This window comes from Oreochromis niloticus, linkage group LG11 (assembly GCF_001858045.2).
Source record: "Oreochromis niloticus isolate F11D_XX linkage group LG11, O_niloticus_UMD_NMBU, whole genome shotgun sequence".
NCBI lineage: Eukaryota > Metazoa > Chordata > Actinopteri > Cichliformes > Cichlidae > Oreochromis > Oreochromis niloticus.
This window is the reverse complement of record NC_031976.2, coordinates 14020454-14042829: the sequence shown is the minus strand read 5'-3', so window position 1 is coordinate 14042829 and position 22376 is coordinate 14020454. Positions and strand designations below refer to the sequence as shown.

The 22376-nt window shown below is 40.2% G+C and overlaps 1 protein-coding gene across 1 annotated transcript; it reads right to left on the bottom strand.

The window, feature by feature from the left end:
* Window positions 1–1815: 1815 nt before the first annotated feature.
* On the bottom strand, window positions 1816–11376 carry trhra (thyrotropin-releasing hormone receptor a). The gene is made up of 2 exons (XM_003453470.5): window positions 10187–11376; window positions 1816–5679 (listed from the first exon to the last, which is right to left on the bottom strand). Exons 1-2 carry the CDS (start codon window positions 10991–10993, stop codon window positions 5239–5241), a joined length of 1248 nt encoding a protein of 415 aa, XP_003453518.1. The 5' UTR covers window positions 10994–11376; the 3' UTR covers window positions 1816–5238.
* Window positions 11377–22376: the final 11000 nt, after the last annotated feature.

Below are 22376 nucleotides of genomic sequence, written 5' to 3'. Positions count from 1 at the left end.
TCAATAGCTGTCAGGACATTTCAAGAAGAGCCACATATTTGAACCTCAGGGCGGCACAAGATAAAAAAGACCAGTGATCATCAAAGCTATCTCGATTTATCCTCTGAGATTCATGCGCAAAATTTTAAGGCAATCCACCCTTGGAGAAATATCAGCACTATGCAGTCTGGAACAGTGGCACTATCACTGTAAGGCCACAATGCTTACATTGCTAAAGTCATATGCAGTTTTTTCTTTTGGACAGAGTGTGATAGGGGAAAATAATTGTTGCACATACATACTTAATTTTTCACAACTGTGAGCCTGTATACTAGCTGAAGTAGCAGATGGCCTGGAAAGGAGCAGAGGTCAATCACAGATATATGCAATATTCAGAAACACAAGACTTTCCTTCTCCTTATTTACTGCCCTCAGAACATCTGAGCACTAAGCAGTGTGAACTTCTTACATGGTTTGCAGTGATGCGTTTTAGTTTGCTTGGTTTTTTTCAGCATTAAAAGAAACTAAAGAAAGGAAAGAGTTATAGCTTTGAGACACACTTTGTTTGATTCTGTTTAGCTTATATTCATACTCCTGTTTCCAAAAATATTTAGTTGCAGTTTCTAGTTAGAACACGTTGCAGGTAACAATAAAAAAAAGAAAAGCAGACAAGTCAGGCTAAAAAGGAATAGATCTGCATACTGAAGAACATGAGCCTGAGTCCACAGTTTAAAACATTCTGTGGCAGACTGCCCATCTGGAGCACTGGGACATTTACCAGTGGCCAGAGGGTCATTTTAGCCTGACAAGAACAGCCAGCTAGAGCAGTGATAAAATAACAAGCAGGGATGAGCTGGTAGACAGCGCAAAATTCACGCATCAGTTGTCATCCTCCTGCTTGTGCTGTTACAACACTGTCTCCTCCCACCTGAATGTAATTTTATTAATCAAAAAAGGTACAATAATGAAAGCTACAGATGAATTTGATGGATAACATTATTCTTACTTTTAGTAGCTCCATGGTTTAGCATTTTTCACATTCACTTAAGATGTGAAAGATCACTATTTTGAGGAGACGCAAATCCCTTTGCGGTTGCTTCAAGAATGGCATCCAGTATAAAAACCTGCCAACTCAAATATGCAGAGCTTTCTGAATAAGGGAGTTGCTGAAAAGACCCGTTTTTCATTATTCACATTCCATCACAAGCGGAAAGCTTTCCAAATAAGTTTACAAATTAGACCCAGAGCAACAAACAATAGGGGGATTAAAATAAAATCTGTGTCTTCACATGCATTTGTGAAAACAATTGTGTGGCAGTCAGATTACAGCTAGAGTGCGTGCAGCTGATGAAATGCAGTCGGCAAATAGTGCCTCCGTGTTCCAGGGACATTCTCTCCTGGCACATTAAGCTCTTTCCAGCTCCATCACAGTGCATGGGAAATTACTGCGATACTCACTCCAGTGGTGGCATTATCACTTAACAAAATTGAGGGACGGATCAGATATTTAGTGACATTACCCACAGTAAACATAAATTTCACACGGGTGTCACATTATTTGTTTTGAGCACATTTGGGCTCTGATAGTTTTCAGTGAGAGGAGACGAGGCCACTGCATGCTGAGTGGTTTCAGAACGAAGCAATCAACACCTGTGATTGATGTCCTCGGTGTGATCGCAACTCGCAGAGCTATCTGTGCCTGATTCATAAGGGCGTCTTGGATGAGGCAGTTTCTTCAATGGCTGCTGGTAATAGATCAGAAGTGGTGGAGTTGTAGAGAATCGGGAACAAAAGAGCGTATATCGACGTAGCAATAATGCACCATCTCCAGTGTGGTGTAATTATCCTCTGTGTTTATTATTGACAAAGAAGGTTACAAAATACAAAACAAGCCATCAAACAGCTAAAGCAGAGAAAAGCCACCTGCAGAAAGAAAAGTGCACAAAAAAACCCCACACTGCATCAGATGGAAACTCATCAGGTAGCACTTCACAAAAGCCTGAGTTCATGCTGCAGACAGTGCACTGTGCAGAACACAAAATCTCCATTGCAGCTGTTCGTCAAAGAAATGAAATATGTTTCAACCGAGAACAAAGGAAGAAATTGAAACTTGTACGAATAAGAGGTACTTTACGCTACGACTACTACAAACCACGGTGTTGTTCTTCCACTTCGGAGTTCAGCCCCCACCCGCTGTTGTGAAATGATAGCAAACACACTGTTGGAACAATAGATCAAAATGAGCTATTATTTCAAAAAAAATAAAAATACAAATTCCATTTTGCTGGCACACGTTTGAAAACACAATACCAATTGAATTTCACATTGCACTGCACAATCAATTTCAAGCAACTTCACAATATTGACAGAAAAAAGCCTTCAGATTAGCACAAAAAAGGCCCTTCTCACTGAGCTCCTTACTTATTTATCCCTTTGAGCCGTCTTCAGTTTACACACACTGTACACGTAGCTCAAAGAAACACTAGAAAATTCATCCTTTAATAGCGGGGTGTGAGCTATATACACAGTGTGGATTGCGCCAGCTCAAGTATGGCACGTCGTTGCGATCTATTTACACCTTCCATCATTGCTCTGTTGGGTTTTGCTGAGCGGATAAATCCCACAAAAGTGCTGCAATCTGCAGTTTCAATGAATTACTGTCACGACTGTTACTGGACCCTTTAACAAACAGCCTCTCTTTCTGCACATCACAGCTACACATTCCTCTTTTCTCATTATGATACACCGGCCACTCACCCCCCACGGGCTCTGATTCCACAGCAGTCATAGTCACAGTAGCCAACAGAAGACTTTAGTGTTTGTCACTGTTTAGTTTGAAATCCACAGAGAAATCGTTAGACATCAGAGGATTTTAAAGTGAGAAAGCAAGTTAAAGTTGTTTTCATATTTGGTCCTATTTTTAAAAGGTCACATAATTCCACATCTGTGTTTTCCCTGTAGTGCTGTAGCAAGGCTAAAATGTCATGTGCATTAGATTTATGTGAAATACAGGGCTTCTAGTGGTACATTAGCAAAGGAAAAACAGTTTTGTATTTGCTTTTGTGTATGGTAGGGCTGGTAAAACGATATCCTACGGGGCTGGGTAATGCAAACAATATAAATATTTATCATGACAGAACATTCCATTGACTGGGAAATGAGAGGCTTTGATGTACAGGTGATACATTGTATGCGGTCCAAGCACAGAAACAAAACAAAAGTCTAATATTGTACAGAACACTCAAAAATGTAAACATAAAATAAAGTAAAATGTTACTTTACAGCAAAAGCACTTAGTTACATTACAGATAAACTTTACATGTAAAATGCGTGATGATAAATAAAATGAAAACTTGAACCCGGGAATCTGCTGGGACATGTCTAAATGAACCACATTTATAGGTTCACTGTAAACTCTTGATCACCTGTGGTAGCATCTAGTTATCCACCCCATTGAAATAATTTATCTTTATTTTTCTTTTAGTTTTTCACCAGTGTGTTGCTATTTCAACTTTAGTCCCGTGTGATTGCATGTCATGGTAGAGGGTTCACATCCTCCTTGTCTACTCATGAATATTGCCGTGTCCTGTGACTAAGATTAACAAAAGGAATAATATGACATGGGCACCTGCTCCATGCTAACACATACTAGCCAAGAGAATGAAATTATATCAAAATGCCATTTGACTAACAGAAAGTCATCAACCGAACTGTCGATGTAACAGAATACTACTACGATTAGTTGTCCGTGTGCAATGTGGTATGCAATTTCTGGATATCAAACTATAATCAATGACCTTCTTCCGGTGAAAAAAGTAATCATCTAACTGCAAATAACCACTTCAGGGCAAAGGAAACAAAGAGCTCCATTCCCAGAACAGGTAGAAGGAGCTGGGCAGAGTCAAGCAAATAGAAAGTGATCGCTCAACAGTCACATTGGCCATAAATATGAAGAACAATTGTACATAAACAATGTTTCACCACACAGCCAGGTCCTAGGTTTGAATCCATTGTATGTTGTTGCTGTGCCTGTGTGGAGTCACTGTGGGTGCTCCTGCTTCCCTCAAGGACGTGTGTTGTGCTAACAGGTGATTCTAATTTGCTCTTAGCTGTGAATGTGAGTGTGGATGGTGGTCTGTCTCCATGTGATTGCTTTGCAAAAGACTGGCGACCTGCCCAGGGTGCACCCTGCCTTTCACCCTATGATAGCTGGGATAGGCGCCAGCTGCCTGCAAACCCGAGTTGAACAAGCGGTTAAGAAAATGAAATGAAAATGAGTGAACGTCCATTTTAGGTATATACTTCTGTCTGAAGCTGACTATTTAAGTACTGTTTGATAATGAGGGAATGGACTAGGGATTAAGCAGTGTTTCAGGCACACTCTGGAGTTTCTCCTTTTTTTGTTCACTTGCAGAGAAAATGTTTCTGATCAGCTGGCAAATTGAGTTTAAATATGAAATATTTGACCAAATGGGGACTCCTGGGGGAATATCTGATCTGCTCAACTTCCACAGCAGCATTTGCTAAATCTGTCTGTCTGCTGTTTCATACTGAGCGGGTAGTATGGAGCGAGAGAGCAAGAGCTGTTTGTAGAAAACAGCTGCCTGCTGTGGCTGAGAGTGGCACTATCAGACTAATGGGAACAAACAAAGAGTTAAGCTAGACAGCTAAATCATTTTAAACTTGCCGTAAAGGTCCCTAATGGCAAGGCTATTATCACAAAGACCTTTGATATCCACTAATGAAATTTCCTTTTGACTGTTACTACTACTTTAATGTCTTATTTAACAGTCTGGTTTTGTTTAGTGAGAGAAAGATGAGATGAGAAGGCACCCTACTTCAGACAAATCTGTCATACAGCTATACAGTAACTTATAACAAATTGGTGCCATGCAAGTTTATACTGTAAAGCTTATGGTAAAGTTAATAGAAAAGGTGCTTTTGTGTTACATCATAGGGCTGAGGAGGATCACTTCCTGCATTAATAATTAAGACTTCCTATTTTTTGATATTTTCTCTGCAGAAACTGCTGTGTCTCAGGTCACCTTTTCTTCTTGCATTTCACACAAAAATGCAAGAAAGCCTACAGCACGGGGCAGCTCATCCCATTGCATCGTATTTGTCTTCTGGCAAATTTTGTTGTCAAATAAAACAAACATTTAAAAGAGGAAAAAATCTTGAGAAATAAAGCTGGAACCTGTATACTCAATACATGTCAGAATCTCTGAAACCATCTTCAGGTAGAAAGGTTGGTTCTAGTCAGGCCTTGACATCCCTGCTCGACGGAGAAGGCTCTTCATACGCCATCTTTTTGGCATTTGGCAGGACGCTGGCAGGTAGGTACTGAGCAGACGGCGTATGGAGCTCATCCATAACTGTGGTGAAGTGGTCAGGACTTTCCCCGTTGGACGTTTCCTTGATGACACTGTAGGTGAGGGCCACGCTGTAGGAAGCGGGCTTCTCCATGCGCTGAGGGCCACAGTGACACAATTTCTTAAAAGCGGCACGAAACTTCTGAGACATGGCGTTGTAGATGATGGGGTTGATGGCGCTGTTTAGGTAGATGCAGAGACGGCAGAAGAGCAGGAACCAGGTGTCCAGGTAAGGCTTGTCCAGGAAAGAGTTGACCACCACCAAGGTACGGTAGGGCATCCAAAGTAAGGCGAACAGGATCACCACTACAGCGAGCATCTTTGTCACCTGGGAAAAAAATCAGTCATGTGTTAGAGAAGCTTTTTTTTAAATTTAACCTTTAGTTTTGCAGGTAATCCCACTGAGATTCAGTGACTCATCTACAAGACAGACCTGTTTCAGACAGCAAAATAAAAAGTTACAAAATGAAATCAGATTTGTTTAATTTCATTTTTAATGCTCATCAGGTGTAAATGAAGCCCAACACATTGCACTACTGCACAGGGCTGTTCAACAGCAATTAAAACTCTGCTTTTTACCCAGTAAGCTATGAGCCAGCATGCACAAGACCAACACCTTAACATGCATCGACATTGTCTTTACGTGCAGCTGCGCCTTCCCCACAGTTAAATGTAAAAACATCTTTATGTGGTGTATGAAATTTCACCCCTGACTTTTTTTGCTAATATTAGTTTTTGTCTGTAACTAACACTCTGCATAGTTTTGACTGTGATTTCTTGTGAGATTCAATTTATTTAATGTATGCAACTCTGTAGTTCATCTACAAATTTGTTCTCAGTGTGGTCAGCCTATCAACATCCCTATTATACAGCTACAGAACATCAAACACTTCTGCTTCTCATTGGAAACATTCAGTTGGTGAAGTGGCTTTTCCTGTGAAACAGCCCATTTGTTTCAGATGTCAGAGCACAGCACAATGTGTTAAAAATACCTCTACATAAAACAACAACAAGTTCTTACTAGTGAGCAGGTATCACCAACTGACCAGAAAATCTAGGTTTTTTTTTTTTTTTTTAATTTCAAGGTTCATGTGAAGGCACTGGAATAATTTGAAAATTGGTGCCGTTGTCAGATTGAATAGGCAAAATGTAAAATTCTAAAGAAAAAAAAAAGGTAAAATCAAATCCTGAGGCGGGGACCAGCAGTTTACCTCCTGACCTTATGAACCTTTGTTCTCCCGCCTTTAAGCCACCTCCACCCAGCCAGTGTTGGTTATTTAATCTCTTTACAATGGGTCCAGCCTGAAATGGCAAACAAAAAAGCTTAAAATGTGCTTTCATGACACAAAAAATGTCCTTAAAAACAGCACGCTATGATTTAAAAACTCATGACAAAACTTCTGACCAGGGTTCAAAGATTTAAACCTCCAGCATATATGGGGTCATCATTCCTCTGCTCCCACTTGGAGGAGCATTACTACAATATTTAAACACCACAATATTGAGCTCAGAAGAGGAAAGCTGTCCCAAACTAAATTTCAAAATACCTTGTTTTTAAAAAAATGTAAATTTGTCAAGGCCATTTATTTATATCAGTATCAATATCAGCTGATAACAGCTAAGCAAACAGCTGGTGGTTCAGCTGATAGGCTTCTGTGTTTCCAACTTGCAAATCTCATATACAGTGTGGCCCACCTCAAGCTCAACTCCTCATTTTTATGCTGTGTCTGACTTCATCGATGTCATGCCATTGATGCCTGCTCTGATCTGTATTCTTAGGGGTCATGCTGCACCTCTCAGCCTCAAGCTTTTCACGCATCCAAATGCAAAGGCAGGAAAGTGCCAGCGCTGAGCCATACTGTCAAACATGAATTACTGTGGACAGTAATAAGAGTTTTCTTTGAACATAGTGGGTCCAAGTTATCAAGTAGGTGTTTTCTTTGACTTTTCCAGTTTGGTGATTGGAAATTCTGAGTCCCTATCAAATACAGAGCACTCTGAGATAATCCACGCAAGCATGGACAGAACGTGATAAATCCACACAAAATGGGCCTGGACTCAAACCCAGGATGGGGTTTTTTTTGCTGTGAGGTAATGGTGCTAACCACCCCACTACCCTGAAAAAATCTCTGGGCTGCTTAATTATATGCTAAGAGTTTATCTGTGCCTTCCATTAAAAGGGAACTTAAAGTTTATTTCCTCTTTACTTTTGTCTTTCTCTTCTTTCGTGGTTTATTTTCCATCGTTTCTTAGCAGCAAGAGTTGTGAGATGAGTTTGTGCACACGTGACAGACATCAAAGATTTTTAGCCTCGTCTCAGTCGTCAGAAAGACTTTTCATTGATTAATGATTGCACTTGTATACTAGGGGTATAATTTGAGTTGAGAACTTTGTTGATCTTAAAAGCTGTGAAAATGCCAGCAGGTCTGTTCGAACATTGCTACAAATAACATGGCTACAAACACACCGAGGCGTGGATTGACCTTTTTACTGCTGCTGTGGGGTTTTATCAATTATTTATCTGGAAAGTGTTTTAGGGTGGAGTCACTCACATTGTACAAAAATCAGCCGAATTAGCAGCACACACCAGATGGGTGAACTGTGAAGCAAGCTTTATAGGTTTCCATGTACAGTGTTTTCCTATGTCACTCGTGGATAATGTCATCAGAAAAAACAATAGTGAAAATGGGTCCTTTTTACAGCTGATTTATACAAAACTCTACATAAGCAACCTTAATGACACTGAAAACTTTAGGCTGAAGACTTTAGGCTCAACTCATTTATCTGGCTCCATAATACAACCCTCAGGGACTGGATAGTTTTTACCATGGTTTTAACATGGGAAAAAGGGAAAAGTATCTACTGCTGATCAGCTTGTTGCTCAGTTGGTGCATCACTTAATCAAGGCAATATTGATGCTACACATCAGTGCCTCATACCAAACTATCCGGTTAAAAAATTGAAAAGATTTGATGAGATAAAAATCTTTCCAGCTTGAAAGTCTTTCGTCAACATTAGTGACCTATTTGAACACCTATTTGATGTTTATATAATTTATTAAGTAACTGGATCAAAGCGTTAATCACAACTTAACAAAGCTTGGATTTATTAATTTAGTTGCCGGGTAAAAATCTTGATGTTTAAACGTGCATGTAATCAAACCGTATCCATATTCATGACGTGTCGTCTCAGCTGCAGTGAGGTGAGTCTAATTGACTTGGATAGGGGCAGAGCAAGTGCCATCAGCGAGTGGAGTGCCTAATCTTAGCTGCTGTTGACATTTAGGTAACTCGGTAAGGTACGTGGTAAAAGGGAGGGGTTGTTGGTTGTGTCTGTGTTGAGTTGTGAACGCTGACGATAACAAGCGAATGTGGCTGTGCTTTGGCAGGAATGTGTTAGAATAAAAACCCCTCTGATGGAGAAAATGCCTAAAAGTCTATTTGAGTTAGGGTTAACTGATCTGACTACCCAGCAGAGCATGGAGCTCCCTCAGGGTTACCACACCCCCTTGTCATTCCAGGAAGGCTTCTTCCCCTGATCTGATAAACAAACATCTCTCCCTGCAGCCTACCTAGGTGTCTGGCATGGTGTCTTTACCTTTAGAGGATTCAGTTTTATTCATAAAACTGTTTTAAAAATGTTAAAAAGAAAAAACAAAACAGAAGACGGATGGTGAAATTGTTTTACACTGTTTAGCTGTACTGCATGTAGTAGTGTTTTTAACAAAAGACATAGATAAGATAAGATAATTCATTTTTTGGCCTATATTTAGGATGGACTATCTCAAAATTGCTGCTTCTTCTTAAGTCCTAAACTATAGAATCTCCTCTGTTTCACAAATAAAGAAGGAAAGAAAGGGGGGAAATGAATTCGAGCTGGTTTTACACTCCACCAGGCTCAGCTACAGAGTGCTACCAGTACTTTAGGGACTGAAGCTTAATGGAAAATTTCCAGAAATAAAATAATATTATCAGAAGCTGCATTTAGGTATATGAATTTGTCCTAAACCCCTCCATAAATCCCCTTTCTACGACTAGGCCCTTTCTCTTGTGCAAGAGGTACAGTAGCGTTGCGACATTTGCATGGTCTGCTTGGGTCCGAGTGAATATTCGTCAGGAGAATGTGAGGTCTTCTTGCAGACGTGTCTGAAACGAAACAATCCACCAACTACTCATGCACCGTGACTGCAGACACGTGTGTGCCTGCAATGTCGGCCTGAAATACAACCATTAAGAATGTAGCCCCGCCTCTGATATGGGTGCAGCACTGATGGAATTGCAGTTGAGGATTTTTGAGATTTTGTTTTTTGCTGAAGTTTTTAAATTCTTACCCCCTCACGCGGAGATAAGGATGAGAAGACATATTCTAATTCTCTCAAATGTCTGTAATCCACGAAGCTGTGAGATCCATTTGATCTCACAGCTGCAGTTATATTGTGGTTATAGTTTTTTCATCTTTCACTAAAGAAACGGCTTTTTAAAAAGGCGTTCTTTCTTTTTAAAGAAACGCTTATAAGCCAAGGAACCCAGTTTGGGTGTTCTCATTCTGTTTCATGCGGTACAAAATCTCCCAAATCCCAAACAGACCGGTTTGTTTTGGGTTTTTTCTGTGTCACCCTAAACTTAGACTAGCACAACTGAACGCAGGGCTACATTTCATTGTCAGAATATGTATCTGGATTAAAAAGAAGAAGAAGAAGAAAAGCAGAGAAGCAGAATAAATCTGCAGGAAATGAAACACTTAACTTATTTTTAATTGGATAGAAATACAGCCCCTCCGCAACCCAACTCACGCAGAAAAGTGCTACAGGGATGATGGTGATGATAATGAGCTACCTGTCTGCGGGAGGCAGCCGTGGTGCTGCTGGAGGAGCTGGTGCTAATCATCCTCCCTCCCTGAGTCGTCTCCTTCTTCCACTTCTTGGTGCTGTCCTTGGGATCCGAAGGCAGCGGATTGATGAAAAGTATCCTGGCGATCAGTCCGTAGAGAACCGTGGCCAGCATGAGAGGGAGCACGTAGAACACCGTGAAATCCGTGAAGTAGATGGGCAGGTAGTGACTCCTGGACACCTTGTAGGCGCAGGTGAGCAGCACCACGTTGTCGTAGATCAACTTTTTAGTGTCTGACAGAAAGAGCCACATGATGCAGTAAACAGAGGTGAGCGCCCACACCAGCATGATGATTTTCTTAGCCCTGGATAGAGTGCACAAGAATTGCGCTTTAATGGGGTGGCAAATGGCGATGTAGCGCTCCACTGTGAAGGCGGTTATGGAGCAGGAGGACGCGTTTATCCCCAGGTACTGGAAATAAGTGATGCCCAAGCAGCCCGCGTAGCCGTACACCCACTGCCCGTGCAGGGCGTCGGTGATGTTGGGCAGCCCGGCGGCCGTAAGGACCATCAGGTCAGCCACCGCCAGGCTCACAAGGTAACAGTTAGTGGGAGTCCGCATGTGTTTGGTGGTCAAGACTACCAGTATGACCATCACATTCCCCACGATCCCAACCCCACATATTAGGGACACCAAAAACACGCTGGCCACCTTGTATTCAAATGAATAGTCAGTCCACACTCCAAGGGTCTGGTTGTCGTGCACCGACGTGTCATTCTCCACAGTCATGTTATCCATGGTGAGGTTTTTCATGACAAGAGGAAGCTGTCGCTCTTTGGAGTTTTAAGAAAATTACACCCAGCTTTCAGAAACATGCATTACACAGTGAAAATTATCTGCAGGGCCACAGCACGAACTGTACCCACCAAGAGCCCCTTTCTATAAATCCTTTAAAAACTTAATTTCATCCGCACAGGATCCAGTCAAACTGTCTGTTCTTCTCAGCGAAATCCATTCCACTTTCTGATATCGAAAAGCCATCAAATCAAACTCCAGCGCGCTTTTCCATTCACACATCATAAAGAGGTTGTTGTCTGAAGTTTGCAGCCAGAGGAGAGGAGGTGTTGCAGGCACGCTCCGCGCTTCGCTCTCGTCTCACCGCTCACACAGTCATGACTGGGAGCTTCCTGCAGAGCATCTCTGCTCCTTCCAGCCCAGTGAAGTCACAGGCTGACGCACTGGATCCACGACCTTTTTTTTTTTCAAACCAGGGACTCCCGTGGGGCCGTTCTAAAAATATATGTTAATTTTGAAAGTAATATTCCAAGAAAAAGTAAAACTCAGACAAAAGTTCTAGTACGAAGGAAAACCAATAGAGGTTTTAGACTGATTTCCAATTAAACTCGGATTTTGCTTTACTAGATCAGGTTCATCATCATCTCCACAATGAGTGTCCTGCTGTGTCTGTGACGCAGTTATTTTTTGTTTTGTTTTTTAACTTGTTGGTTTGTTTTAATTATGCTATTTTAACATATCCACAGTTATAGCCTGAGAGACAAATTCCCATATTCTTAAGCCTATTAGGAATTAATTTTTCCCATCTAAATTGAACCTAATGTAGCACATTTAGGCCCATCACACACACACAAATCTCGTGTAAATTTTCTTTTATATTTTTTATTTTATTGAGCCCAGAAGCCAATGATGCTTTTACATCTTTGTTAAATTTATTTTCTGTTTATTATATGTTTGTACCGCTGATTAGCTAACAGCCAATCAATGCTCTACTCGCACATGAACAAATCATAGAGAAGAGTCAGAATTATTTTTTTAAATAAAACACCTCATTCACGGGATACATTAAACTGAAATGTATTTATTATATCTAATAATAATAAAGATCAAGTTGTATTAGGTACTCATTTGCTACAGTTATTCATGCCCGCATATTTAATTGTAATATTACTGTACTGTGTTATAATTATGTACTCCTTAAAATGCATATAATAAAGAAAGTTAAATAAGTGAAGAGATAACCCTGACTGTTAATGATTAGGAGGTAAACACACTAATAAGCCATTAATACATTAATACTCTAAAGCCTTGTTTCCTTCATAAATAGCTAATTTTCAGCTTTAAACTCCCATTTTACACTGTAAGTGTTCTATATTGAACCAACCAGCAATTGCACAAAAATGAAAAGAAAACCTGTAATTAACAAATTGATTTCATTATTTCAGTGAGAAATGTGTCATTTTTTGCATTTCACAACATTTTAATACTTCTCCTAAGCCTTGTACAGAAACGTTGGAGGTTTTGCATATTAAATATATGTTTGCCTGGGACTTTATTGGGTATGCCTTGATAGTTTTGGGTTGAACCCCCTTTTTGTCTTCAGGACTGCCTAAATTAATGGCGTAGCTTGAAAAAGGTGCTGTAAACATCAGAGATTTTGCTCCATATTGACATGACAGCATCAAATACTTGTTGCAGATTTCTTTCTCATTAAACACTATGTGGTGAGAGCTGGTGACTGTGGGGATCATTTGAGTACAGTGAACAAACATCATATTCAAGAAACCCGCTTGAGATGATCTGAGCTTTGTGACATGGGATGTTAGCCTGCTGGAAGCAGCCATAAAAGATGGATATACTGTGGTCATAAAGGGATGGGCATAGTCAGCGACAATACTCAGGTATGCTGTGGTGTTTAAATGATGTTCATTTGGCACCAAGGCGCCAAAAATGTGTCAAGAAAATATTCCACACACCGTCATACCACCACCAGTATGACGGTACTGGTGGTGGTCTTCTGCTGATGTAGCTCAGCTGCTTCAAGGCTTGGCATGTTGTCTATTCGGAGATGTGCTTCTGAATACACTTTTTTGCCCAAAGAATTGCTGCCTATTGGATATATATTTTCTCTCTTAATCTTAGAGGTGTTTGTGCAGGAAAAACCCCAGTATATCATTCAACAAGCCAAGTGCCAATCAGCACCTTCACCAGAAAACTGACCCATACATGCAGCACATTATTCATTTATGCCTTACCTTTCCTTACACCTACTAATATTACTGCATCATAAAGGGAGAGGGTAAAAAAGCTACACAGAGTGTCAATATCCAGATACCTGGAACCACATGAAGATAGTAATGTAATAAAAGATAAAACATAATCCCATAAAGTGCAATAAGATAATACTAAACATGTTATTGAGTCCTGCAGGCGCCGAAGAAAACCTGTTATGGCAGTATAAGGATATAAAATTTTCAAATATATAAAAGGTGACTTTAATATCTCCATAGTGCAATATTGTGCAATATTGTGTCATCTGTGGTAGTTCCAAAAGTACTGGCAGCGTGACTCGGAGCTATCTAATGTCTGACAGCAGCATATCTGTACCATATTAGATGTCTTTAAGCTCATTTATGTCTCTGAGATTTGTATTACACAGTTTGTCTCTATTCAAATTGACTTGCAGGTGAACTCTGCGATCAGCGTAGCAGGGGAATGGGCTGTCGTTGCTTCCTTCTCACTCTCTGTTGTCTACCTGCATCAACATGATTTTCTCATCAAGAAGGAAAGGAGCTGAAGGTTCACGCTGTTCAGCATTGCTTTTCCATTATACCTCTCTGTCTACATTGCTATGTAGACAGAGAGAAAGGCGGGAACCCATGAGCAACAATTTTCCTAGGGGATAACACCTGTAACATGAGCTGAGGTAGAGTTGTGTGTGTGTGTGTGTGTGTGTGTGTGAAGTGCCTCTCAGAGGGAGAGGAGGGGGAAAAAGTCCTCTACTGTCTACTTCCATCTCCATCTGCATGGAAATCCACTGCGGATTATCAAACTGACGCAGGCATGATTTAACTCTTTTTGATTAGCGCTCTTCCTCTCGTCCCTGTGGTGTTTTTAGGTCCCGCAGACAAAAAAGGATGAACAAACCGGCTGAGACAGTTGCTCATCACTAGTCCAGATTACAGTGAGTGATTGTTTTCCCAGGAAAGCTGCACAGGCTTGAGTAAAAGAAGGATGGATTACTCAGGTATTAGCAGAGTAGGCAATGCAGCTGTTTATATCACTGTGTGAATAACCTTCCCAGAAGGCCTGTTCAGCAGCAAGAGCCGAAAGGCGTTTAGGAAAAGAGCTACAGTACTTTCCACACCGTGGATAGATTGTCCACATGATGTATGGATAAAAAGCAAGACAGTGTAAAGGAATCAGCAGTTATCTTGGTTTTAGGCTTCCTGAGTTATTGCAGTCTTTAGCCAGTTGGTTTTCTTGGGATAATCCCAGCATCCTTGCAAAGGTTTTATATCAGTGTCCACATAACTTATCCAGTGGCTTTAATTCGCTGTCACCTGCTGTATTGATTCTCTCTGTGCTATTACGCTGCACCACGGGGTTCACTTAAATGAAGTGTTTCGGTTCAGGTGGGAGACCGCGACAGATCATCACTCATCACGGCAGAGGGGTCAAGAGGTAAAATCACACAATTTGCAGGTGGGCAAGAAATTTTGTAATTACTCCCCTGAACAACACATCCAGGCCTACAAGCTCGCGTTCAACGAATATTGATTCTAGCAATGTGCAAGGTCATGCTCAGTGTGATGTAGCTGCATTCTGCTGACTGCGTACCAAATCATCATTAGTCAGGCATGTGTGAATCCAATATAACCTTTGTTTTTGTTTTCTGTTTTAGGTATTTTAGGATCATAACTGGGAGATTATTTATTTATCACTGAAGTGGAAATGTCACTGTCAGTCCCTTTCTTATTTGCAACAACGGTTTGACATTTTAGAGAATTTGATTTCTGATGCAAAGAATGAGCTGGGGGCCGTGGGAGAGGGGCAGCTTGCCTGAAGTCTGAAGATAGCCGTCCAACAACAACAACAATCCCCTCACTATCATAACATCATATTAGACACAAACAATAACAATAACTCATTGCCAAACAAAATGTCAAACTATCCCTTTAAGTAAAAGCAGGCTAATGATGTTTGTTTTCTTTACTGCACAATGTCATAACAGTATGAAGTTCATGTTAGTCAGCTCTCTGCATTATATGAGTGGTGTGACATATATGATCATGATTCACATTCACTCAAAAATAAATATAAGTCAAAGAGAAGAGGTTTTCTCTGAAAATAACATAAAGGCATAAATAGAAATAAACATTGTTCAGTACTCGACCAAACTGTACTTTTCACAGCTAACCACTTAATAACTTTCGCCTATGTCCTGATGCTGTTTCCAACTCTCACCATCTTTTATGGTGGGTCTGCAATGCCACCTGGTGGTTAAGATGTGCTACTGCCTTTAAATGAACGAGATGAGCTAAGCTGCCAGAAATGTGTGATGACTGACTATTAACCAAATATAAGAGAGATCTATGCATATGTACTTAGGGTCTGTGAGTGCACTTTGGATGCTTGAAAGTGTGAGCAAGTGGCTGCTATCTAGTTTTGTATTATTTTGGATCTTTTTTAAAGAAGTTCAAAGGCCTAATGTTGCTTGAATTTAATATCTATTCAGTTTTTGTGCTATCGAGTCCTTTAACAGTTTCCTTCGGGTTACATACAAATGCTTTTCTTTCCTTTGTCTCCATAATTCATATTTATGAAACGCATCCCTTCAGTGTTTCTTTGGGTTGATGTTTCACCTCCAGGAATAGCCGGCTGTTGCTGACAGATTACCAGGATACAAAAGAAATCATGATGGAGAGCCAGCCATCTGATGCTGTAAAAGGGTCTCTCTATCTACTTTTGCCCAGGAGGTAAAAGAACTGTTATGCGAGCGGCTACGGATATCTGAATATCTTATCACTGGGCACATTCACAAATTCACATCAGTCGCTTCTGTGTTAATGCAATCCATTATTCATGTGCTGCAGCTTTTAAGAAAGAGCTCTTTTTGTTCCAACTTGAAAATTCAAGGTAAACTTGAGAAGCAAAAATTTGTACTGATGGTAGTGGTGCCAGTAGACTACTCAGTGCTTGGCTCACTGTATTCACCAAATACAAATGAGTTCTTTGGCTCAAACACAAGGCTTTCCCATTTGCCCGATGAATAAAACTCATTCAATTTTCTCGAAAATGTTTGCCTTGTCCATACTAAATAGTAGTTGTGACTTTGCCTGCACACAAAGATCCCAGAGCTTAACTGACATTGACTATGTATTTGTTAAAAGAAATATGCGATCCAGCCGCTAAAACATGTGGTTTGTTGTGTTATAATTAGGCCACAGCATAATAGCTGTGAGAGATAATCAGTGCCGCAGATGGAGACACAGAGGCAGAAGACAGGAGAGACCATTATCATCAAGAGCACTGAGAGCTTTATAATGCAAAAGCAGCTGTGGCGTGAAGGGATAACATCGCATTAATTATGATAAAGAGACGATAAAGAGAAGAGGGGTCGATGAAATGGTGGATTTAATGAATTATCTGCCTTTCTTAATCACAAAGGCTGGTTTTTTTTGTGTGTGTGCCTGTGTGTATGAAGGCTAATCTTTCCATGTAGTATAAATCTTTGCCTACATACACAGACACATACAAGTCAGTAGGAAAGCCATTATTATCCTTCCATTATCCCACAGTGTCTGTCTTGAAGCCAGACACACCGCGTCATTTAAGAAAGTCACTGCAAATTAACTTTAAGGTCTAAAGTGCTAAATAATTTATAACAGTGTCTGCTGCCACCACTACGTTGAGCATTCAAAATGAAAAGAAAAAATATCCCGACTAACCCAGTCGGCCTTTCACTTAATTCCCTCGTCACCCCGCTGTCTGCCAGCACTCTCCTCTCTGGAAGGCCTTTTAAGAGCTGCTCGAGGGTTTGCGTGCCAGATTTCCCAAACAAACTCAAGGGCCTGTGTACACCTGCTTATTAATAATCTACTGTTCCGTGCCGTGTGGCACACTTCATCATTAGAGACCTCAACATGACCTCTAGCTGCAGGAAGCATATGGTACTCATGGCTTAGTTTGACCTACAACTTGACTGTACTTGTTATTGTCAAGCTGTGAGGCACCTCCTAAAATCAGCCACAATAACTGAGAAGATTTTCCTGCCTTTTATATTTGAAATGTATCTATGTGGCTTGAAAGAGCTCTTCCTAAACTGGTTACTAAATGTACGTGGGCATTGGAACCAGTGATTTACTGAATGGGGTTGAAATACAAGAAAGAAAACAAAAAGTATGAACATTTTTTCAAACTTATGTCTTTTCTCTGTCATGGGTGAATTGTATTTCTGTCCACTGTTTTAGGAAATGTATTGTGAATCTTTCAAGGTTGTTATTCCAGCACCTTTAAAACATACAAGCATGGATTAAAAAAAAAGGGACATTGTGTAAAATGAAAAAATTAATGCAATGATTTATAAATCTCATAAACTCATATTTTGTCCATGACATGACAATGACAAACATAGAAAACATATCAAATGGTTAAACTACTTTTTTTAAGACTTGGTGTTACGGCCCTAGCAGGGCCTCCTCATGAAGTTGCCTGTGTGGGCGTGTCCTACCGTCTCTCCTGCCTTAGGTGCCACCTTTTTCTTTTGTACAGCTGACTCCTATCAGCAGTTAAAGGTATTTAAGGCCAGAGAACGGTGAGCTCTGGTGTCAGAGAGTCATGTTGGTGGTTGCAGCTAGTGAGCTGTGTTCGGTGATTGTTTACTCCTGCTTTGTGGAGAGGAGTGTTTCTTGACTAAACTTTTTTTTAACTTACTTTTCAGTTTACGGACCGATGCCTGAGTCTTTGTTTGTTTCTTTAAATGGTGATAGCGGCTTGCCCATCTCTTTTAGCTGAGTTATTAATAGAAACTTTAATAAAATTCTTTATTTTAACCCTTTTAAAATATCTCCTCCTAATATCTCTAGCTCCTTTTTCCGACCTGGACACTTTTTGTTACTTTCCCACATCGCCTGGACCCTTTAGGGGAATGTAACACTTGTCATGTTTACCACTATGCAGCATCCCCTCGTCTTTAAACAACAGTCCCTAAACATCTGGGAAATGAGGACACCAGCTGCTGGAATTTTGGGAGAGATATGTTGTCCCAGTCTTTATTGATATCAGATTCTCATTTACCGACAGTCCTGTGTCTTCATTGTCATATTTTGCATTTCATGACGTATCAAATGTTTCCAACTGATGAAAGGTGTCACCTGCAGGCAGGTCAGTTCAGCACCCGGGTCATCCACTACTAGGCCATGTTAGCAGTCTTGCTGAAATGTGCAAGGCCTTCTCTGAAAAAGCTATAATCTGCATGAGAACGTGTTGTTTTAAAATCTGTAGATACCTTTCTATAAGTACAAGCTGCCAGTTCCATACACACTGATGCACCCCCATGCCATCAGAGATGCAGACTTTTGAACTGAGAACTGGTAACAAGGCAAATATGTGCATAAACATGCATGTCACACTGATTTTTGATGCTGCAGGTATTTATCGAAGTCAAAGGAAAAACCCAAGACCCATCCGGCTGTGGACAGCAAACATGCCACCAGTAGGTCTACTAAAGTTTCTTTAAAGTCTAATTACATTCACTGACACAACAGTATTGCTACATTCATGCATGGATGGAAGACACTTCAGATCTGTGTGAGTCATATTAAGCTGCAGTTTCTATGATGGGCAGTCTTTGTGCAAAAATGTGATTAAATAACTGAAAAACTGCTCAGCATACTGCAAAAATGTAGCTTACTGCATGTGATACGTGGAAACTAGTCTTCCCCCTCTATCAAATGCATCAACTCAACTTCTGTCACATTAATATAACAGTAGAAGCCCAGATATATGTGTGATCCGAGGGTGAGATGACTCAGTGATAAGCTACGGGTTAGATTCATTGTCTTAGCACTTTGGTCAACGCTGTGAGACGTCCACCTGCAGCAATTACTAGTTGAGTGAAATACTCTCCCACCAGTCATGTCTGTTGCAGATGATTTAAGACATGCTTTTCTGTGAGTGCTAAATAATGGTGCAATTTGCAGAAGATTGTCTGCTGCAGAACCATATTGTGTGATTCACATACTGTAATATTCCCCACCTCAGTATTTGCTCTTTGATCTTTATTGTTCGCATGCATTCATGGGGCGATGAATCTACAAAAGAATATAAAATAATATACAATCGACGAGGGGAAAAAATTCACAAATAAGCCCAGATAAACATCCATATTACTTGTATGTAAATATGTTTTTTATGAGCAACGGCGCACTGTGCTGTACCGCTCTTACAGTTCAAGCTGTCTCCACGAACAGTCAGTGAGCATTCAGCAACAGACACATACCAAAAAGTAGAAATCATAATACAGTAAAGCATGTTGAATATTGTGGCTTTACAGATTACAGCTACTGATGACCAGCCTGAACACAATTGTGAAGCCACAGCCGGGAGGGTTCAGTTCAACCAGCCCTGCACATTCATTTGCGTGATGAGAGTGCTGACCAAGTGTCACAGTATCAACGCCCGCCTGCAGGACGAGTGTGTCAACCACATCAGATGTCGGGTAGCTCAGATAATGGAGCGACTCATCATCTCCAAGAGCTATGGTCTGAACGAGAACTGCATTAAACAGGTCAGCGGGGGTGTGCTGAAGGGCCTGCAGAATATGTTCAATGTGACAGAATACATTAGTGATTTTTGACTCTAGGAGCCGGAGTGTAGGGGCCCAATTCAGGGTTCAAATTAAAGTGGTGTGACTAGCTTGCCTGATTATTAAATTGTGCAAGATTCTAATGAATTTAAAGATCAAATTGTAGGACGTTTGTAAGATCTTAGTTGCTGGATAGCTTTAGGCTGTAAATATACTTGTACTGCAAAGAACATGTTAGTTTCTGATTCTAAGGACAACAGATTAGAAAACGAAAGATGTTGTTCAGGATCATGTGATCTGCATTTTTACATGGCTGAGAGAGGACACTGTAATTTAAAGACGACTTTGAGTCAAATACAATAAATACCGGAGTTTTACTTTAAGTGTAGGTCATACATTTATAGGAAAGTTATGCTTTCTTTAACTTTTTTCAAAAGTTTCATTCAACAGTTATAAATAGTCAAACTATTTCAAAACGGTAATTTCATCTATGCCAAATCTGTCTTATGCTGCTCTACTCATTACCCCCTGGGATTTTATAAAGCATGGATGTATGAAAGATGAGCTAAAAGGCTCTCGGCTCTAGCAGATCCCCCATGAGAGGGGAAAACATGTTTTCCACAGGATGTGGGATAGAGGGGGCCACTTGACTCTGAGAGCAGACACCTGCAAGTCCCTCTAGAGATCCAGGAAAACTGTCTTTGCTTGAGGCTGGGGCAGTCCTCCAGACCTCCAGGCCTTGCTGATATGAGAACAGAGACTTCAGTGCCTTTCTCTGCACTTACAGGAACAAAGTTTTCACTGCAGGCAGTGGGAGTGTTTTGCTGTCCTTGCTAATTATTTATTGGCAAATCCTCACACAGTTAAAGAAAGTGTACTGAGCTTAAGAAATTCAGGACTTATATTCTATCTTAATTATCCATATCTCTAGATCTTTCTTCAGCTTATACTTCAATTACCCATCAGACTGATTAAAAATGATGCAAATTAGTCGATTTTGTAATGTTACAGAGCTCTGTGTGTGTACTGCTGAGTGAAACACACACAGGCTTTCGCACTCTCTGCAGTTTTCATTATGGGCTGCTGTCTCTATAGAAACTTTTAGATTTTTAAACAATTAGAAAAATGTTTAAAAAAAACAGTGTAAATCACTCTGGTCACTGGATCAGAGTGATCTGGGTCTTGTGTTGGGCAACTCTCCTCGACTCTCCAAGTTTACGTCTGTTTTGTTAGATAAGAAATAGTAGTATAGCTTACCAGAATTTGTTCAGGGTGAGGACTCAGTGAAGAGCAGCAGGATGGGGCCAAAGATTTGGTGCTGCGCTCACAGCTGTGAGAAGGCCACCTGCACCAGCAGTCGTTCTGCTAACAACTCCATCTGGCATTTCAAATTAAATTAACACCACTAGTGACAGAAATCACAGCTATGTTAGCCACAAAACATGTTTTTCAGCATTAAAAATGCTGCAAATAGCAGTAAATAGCCTGTCACAGATCTTACAGTTCAAAGGTGTACTTAAAAAAGCTCCCACTCCAATTTTGCAGTCTGAAAGAGAAACACTTAGAAATACATGCAGAAAGGCTAGAGCTAGTGGGAGAAGTTTCCCCTCTTGTAGATTTAAGTCCATAGGTATTAGGATAGAGACACATTTCCTTTTTTTGGTTTTGTTTTGATTATTTTGGCTCTGTGCATCACCAGAGATGATTTTAAACCAAACACTTAGGATGTGATTGAAGTGCAGACTTTCAATTTTAATTCAAAGGGTTTAACAAAAGCATTACATTAACTCAGATTTTCAGAAGCTCAAAAGTAATTGAAGAATTCACTGGCAAAAGGTTTCATGACCAAGATGATGATGATGAAGATGATGAAAAAGAAGTAGTCTGAGATTCAGCCGAATGACTATTAAGAATGAATCTACCCATGCTTAACCAAGGACAGCCCTAGTCCAATTAACAGAATAAATTCCTGGTGGTATTGAACTTTCCATTGGATATCATCTGCACAAAAGTAAAACAAAAGATAAACCATAAATTTGGTTTTCCAGTTCTTGTGATTCTGACCATTTAATCTGTTTTGAATTCTGGGAACAAACTCCTGTGATTTCACCTCCATAAACTGCACTGTTCACAGTTTCTACACATCTTTACTGTGTTTTTTTCTTACTTTTTTTGTATTATGTAGTAATACCAACAAAAAAAAAATCAACTGCTGGTCAACATACGGCACTCAAATAATTCCTTACAGTTAAGAGTACAGAAGTATTATCATCATACAATAGAGCTAACGAATAAAAACAAACGTTACTCACAAAAGGTAAAACATTTGTCAAGCAGAGTCATTTTCAGTGAAAGAAGAATTTTATTATTGCAAACTTAAATCTTCTTTCATGTTCATCTGAACGCTTCCCCATTACAAATGACTGCATGTCGAGCCGAACTGCCATGCCCCACGGTAACACTCGAGCAGTTCAGTGGAAATAATTTAATGAGGGTGCGTCAAATTAATAATATGTTTTTGTCCAGATGGATAGAGCTAAAATACCCAGTTTGTTAGTCCTGACATTATATTTCCATAATCAGAACCATCTC

Excerpts from the sequence above, each read along its gene's own strand:
- trhra (XM_003453470.5), bottom strand. The coding sequence starts at position 10,993 with ATGAAAAACCTCACCATGGATAACATGACTGTGGAGAATGACACGTCG. Across the intron at positions 5,680-10,186 it reads CGGCTGCCTCCCGCAGACAG|GTGACAAAGATGCTCGCTGT; the intron begins GTAGCTCATTAT and ends TTTTTTTCCCAG.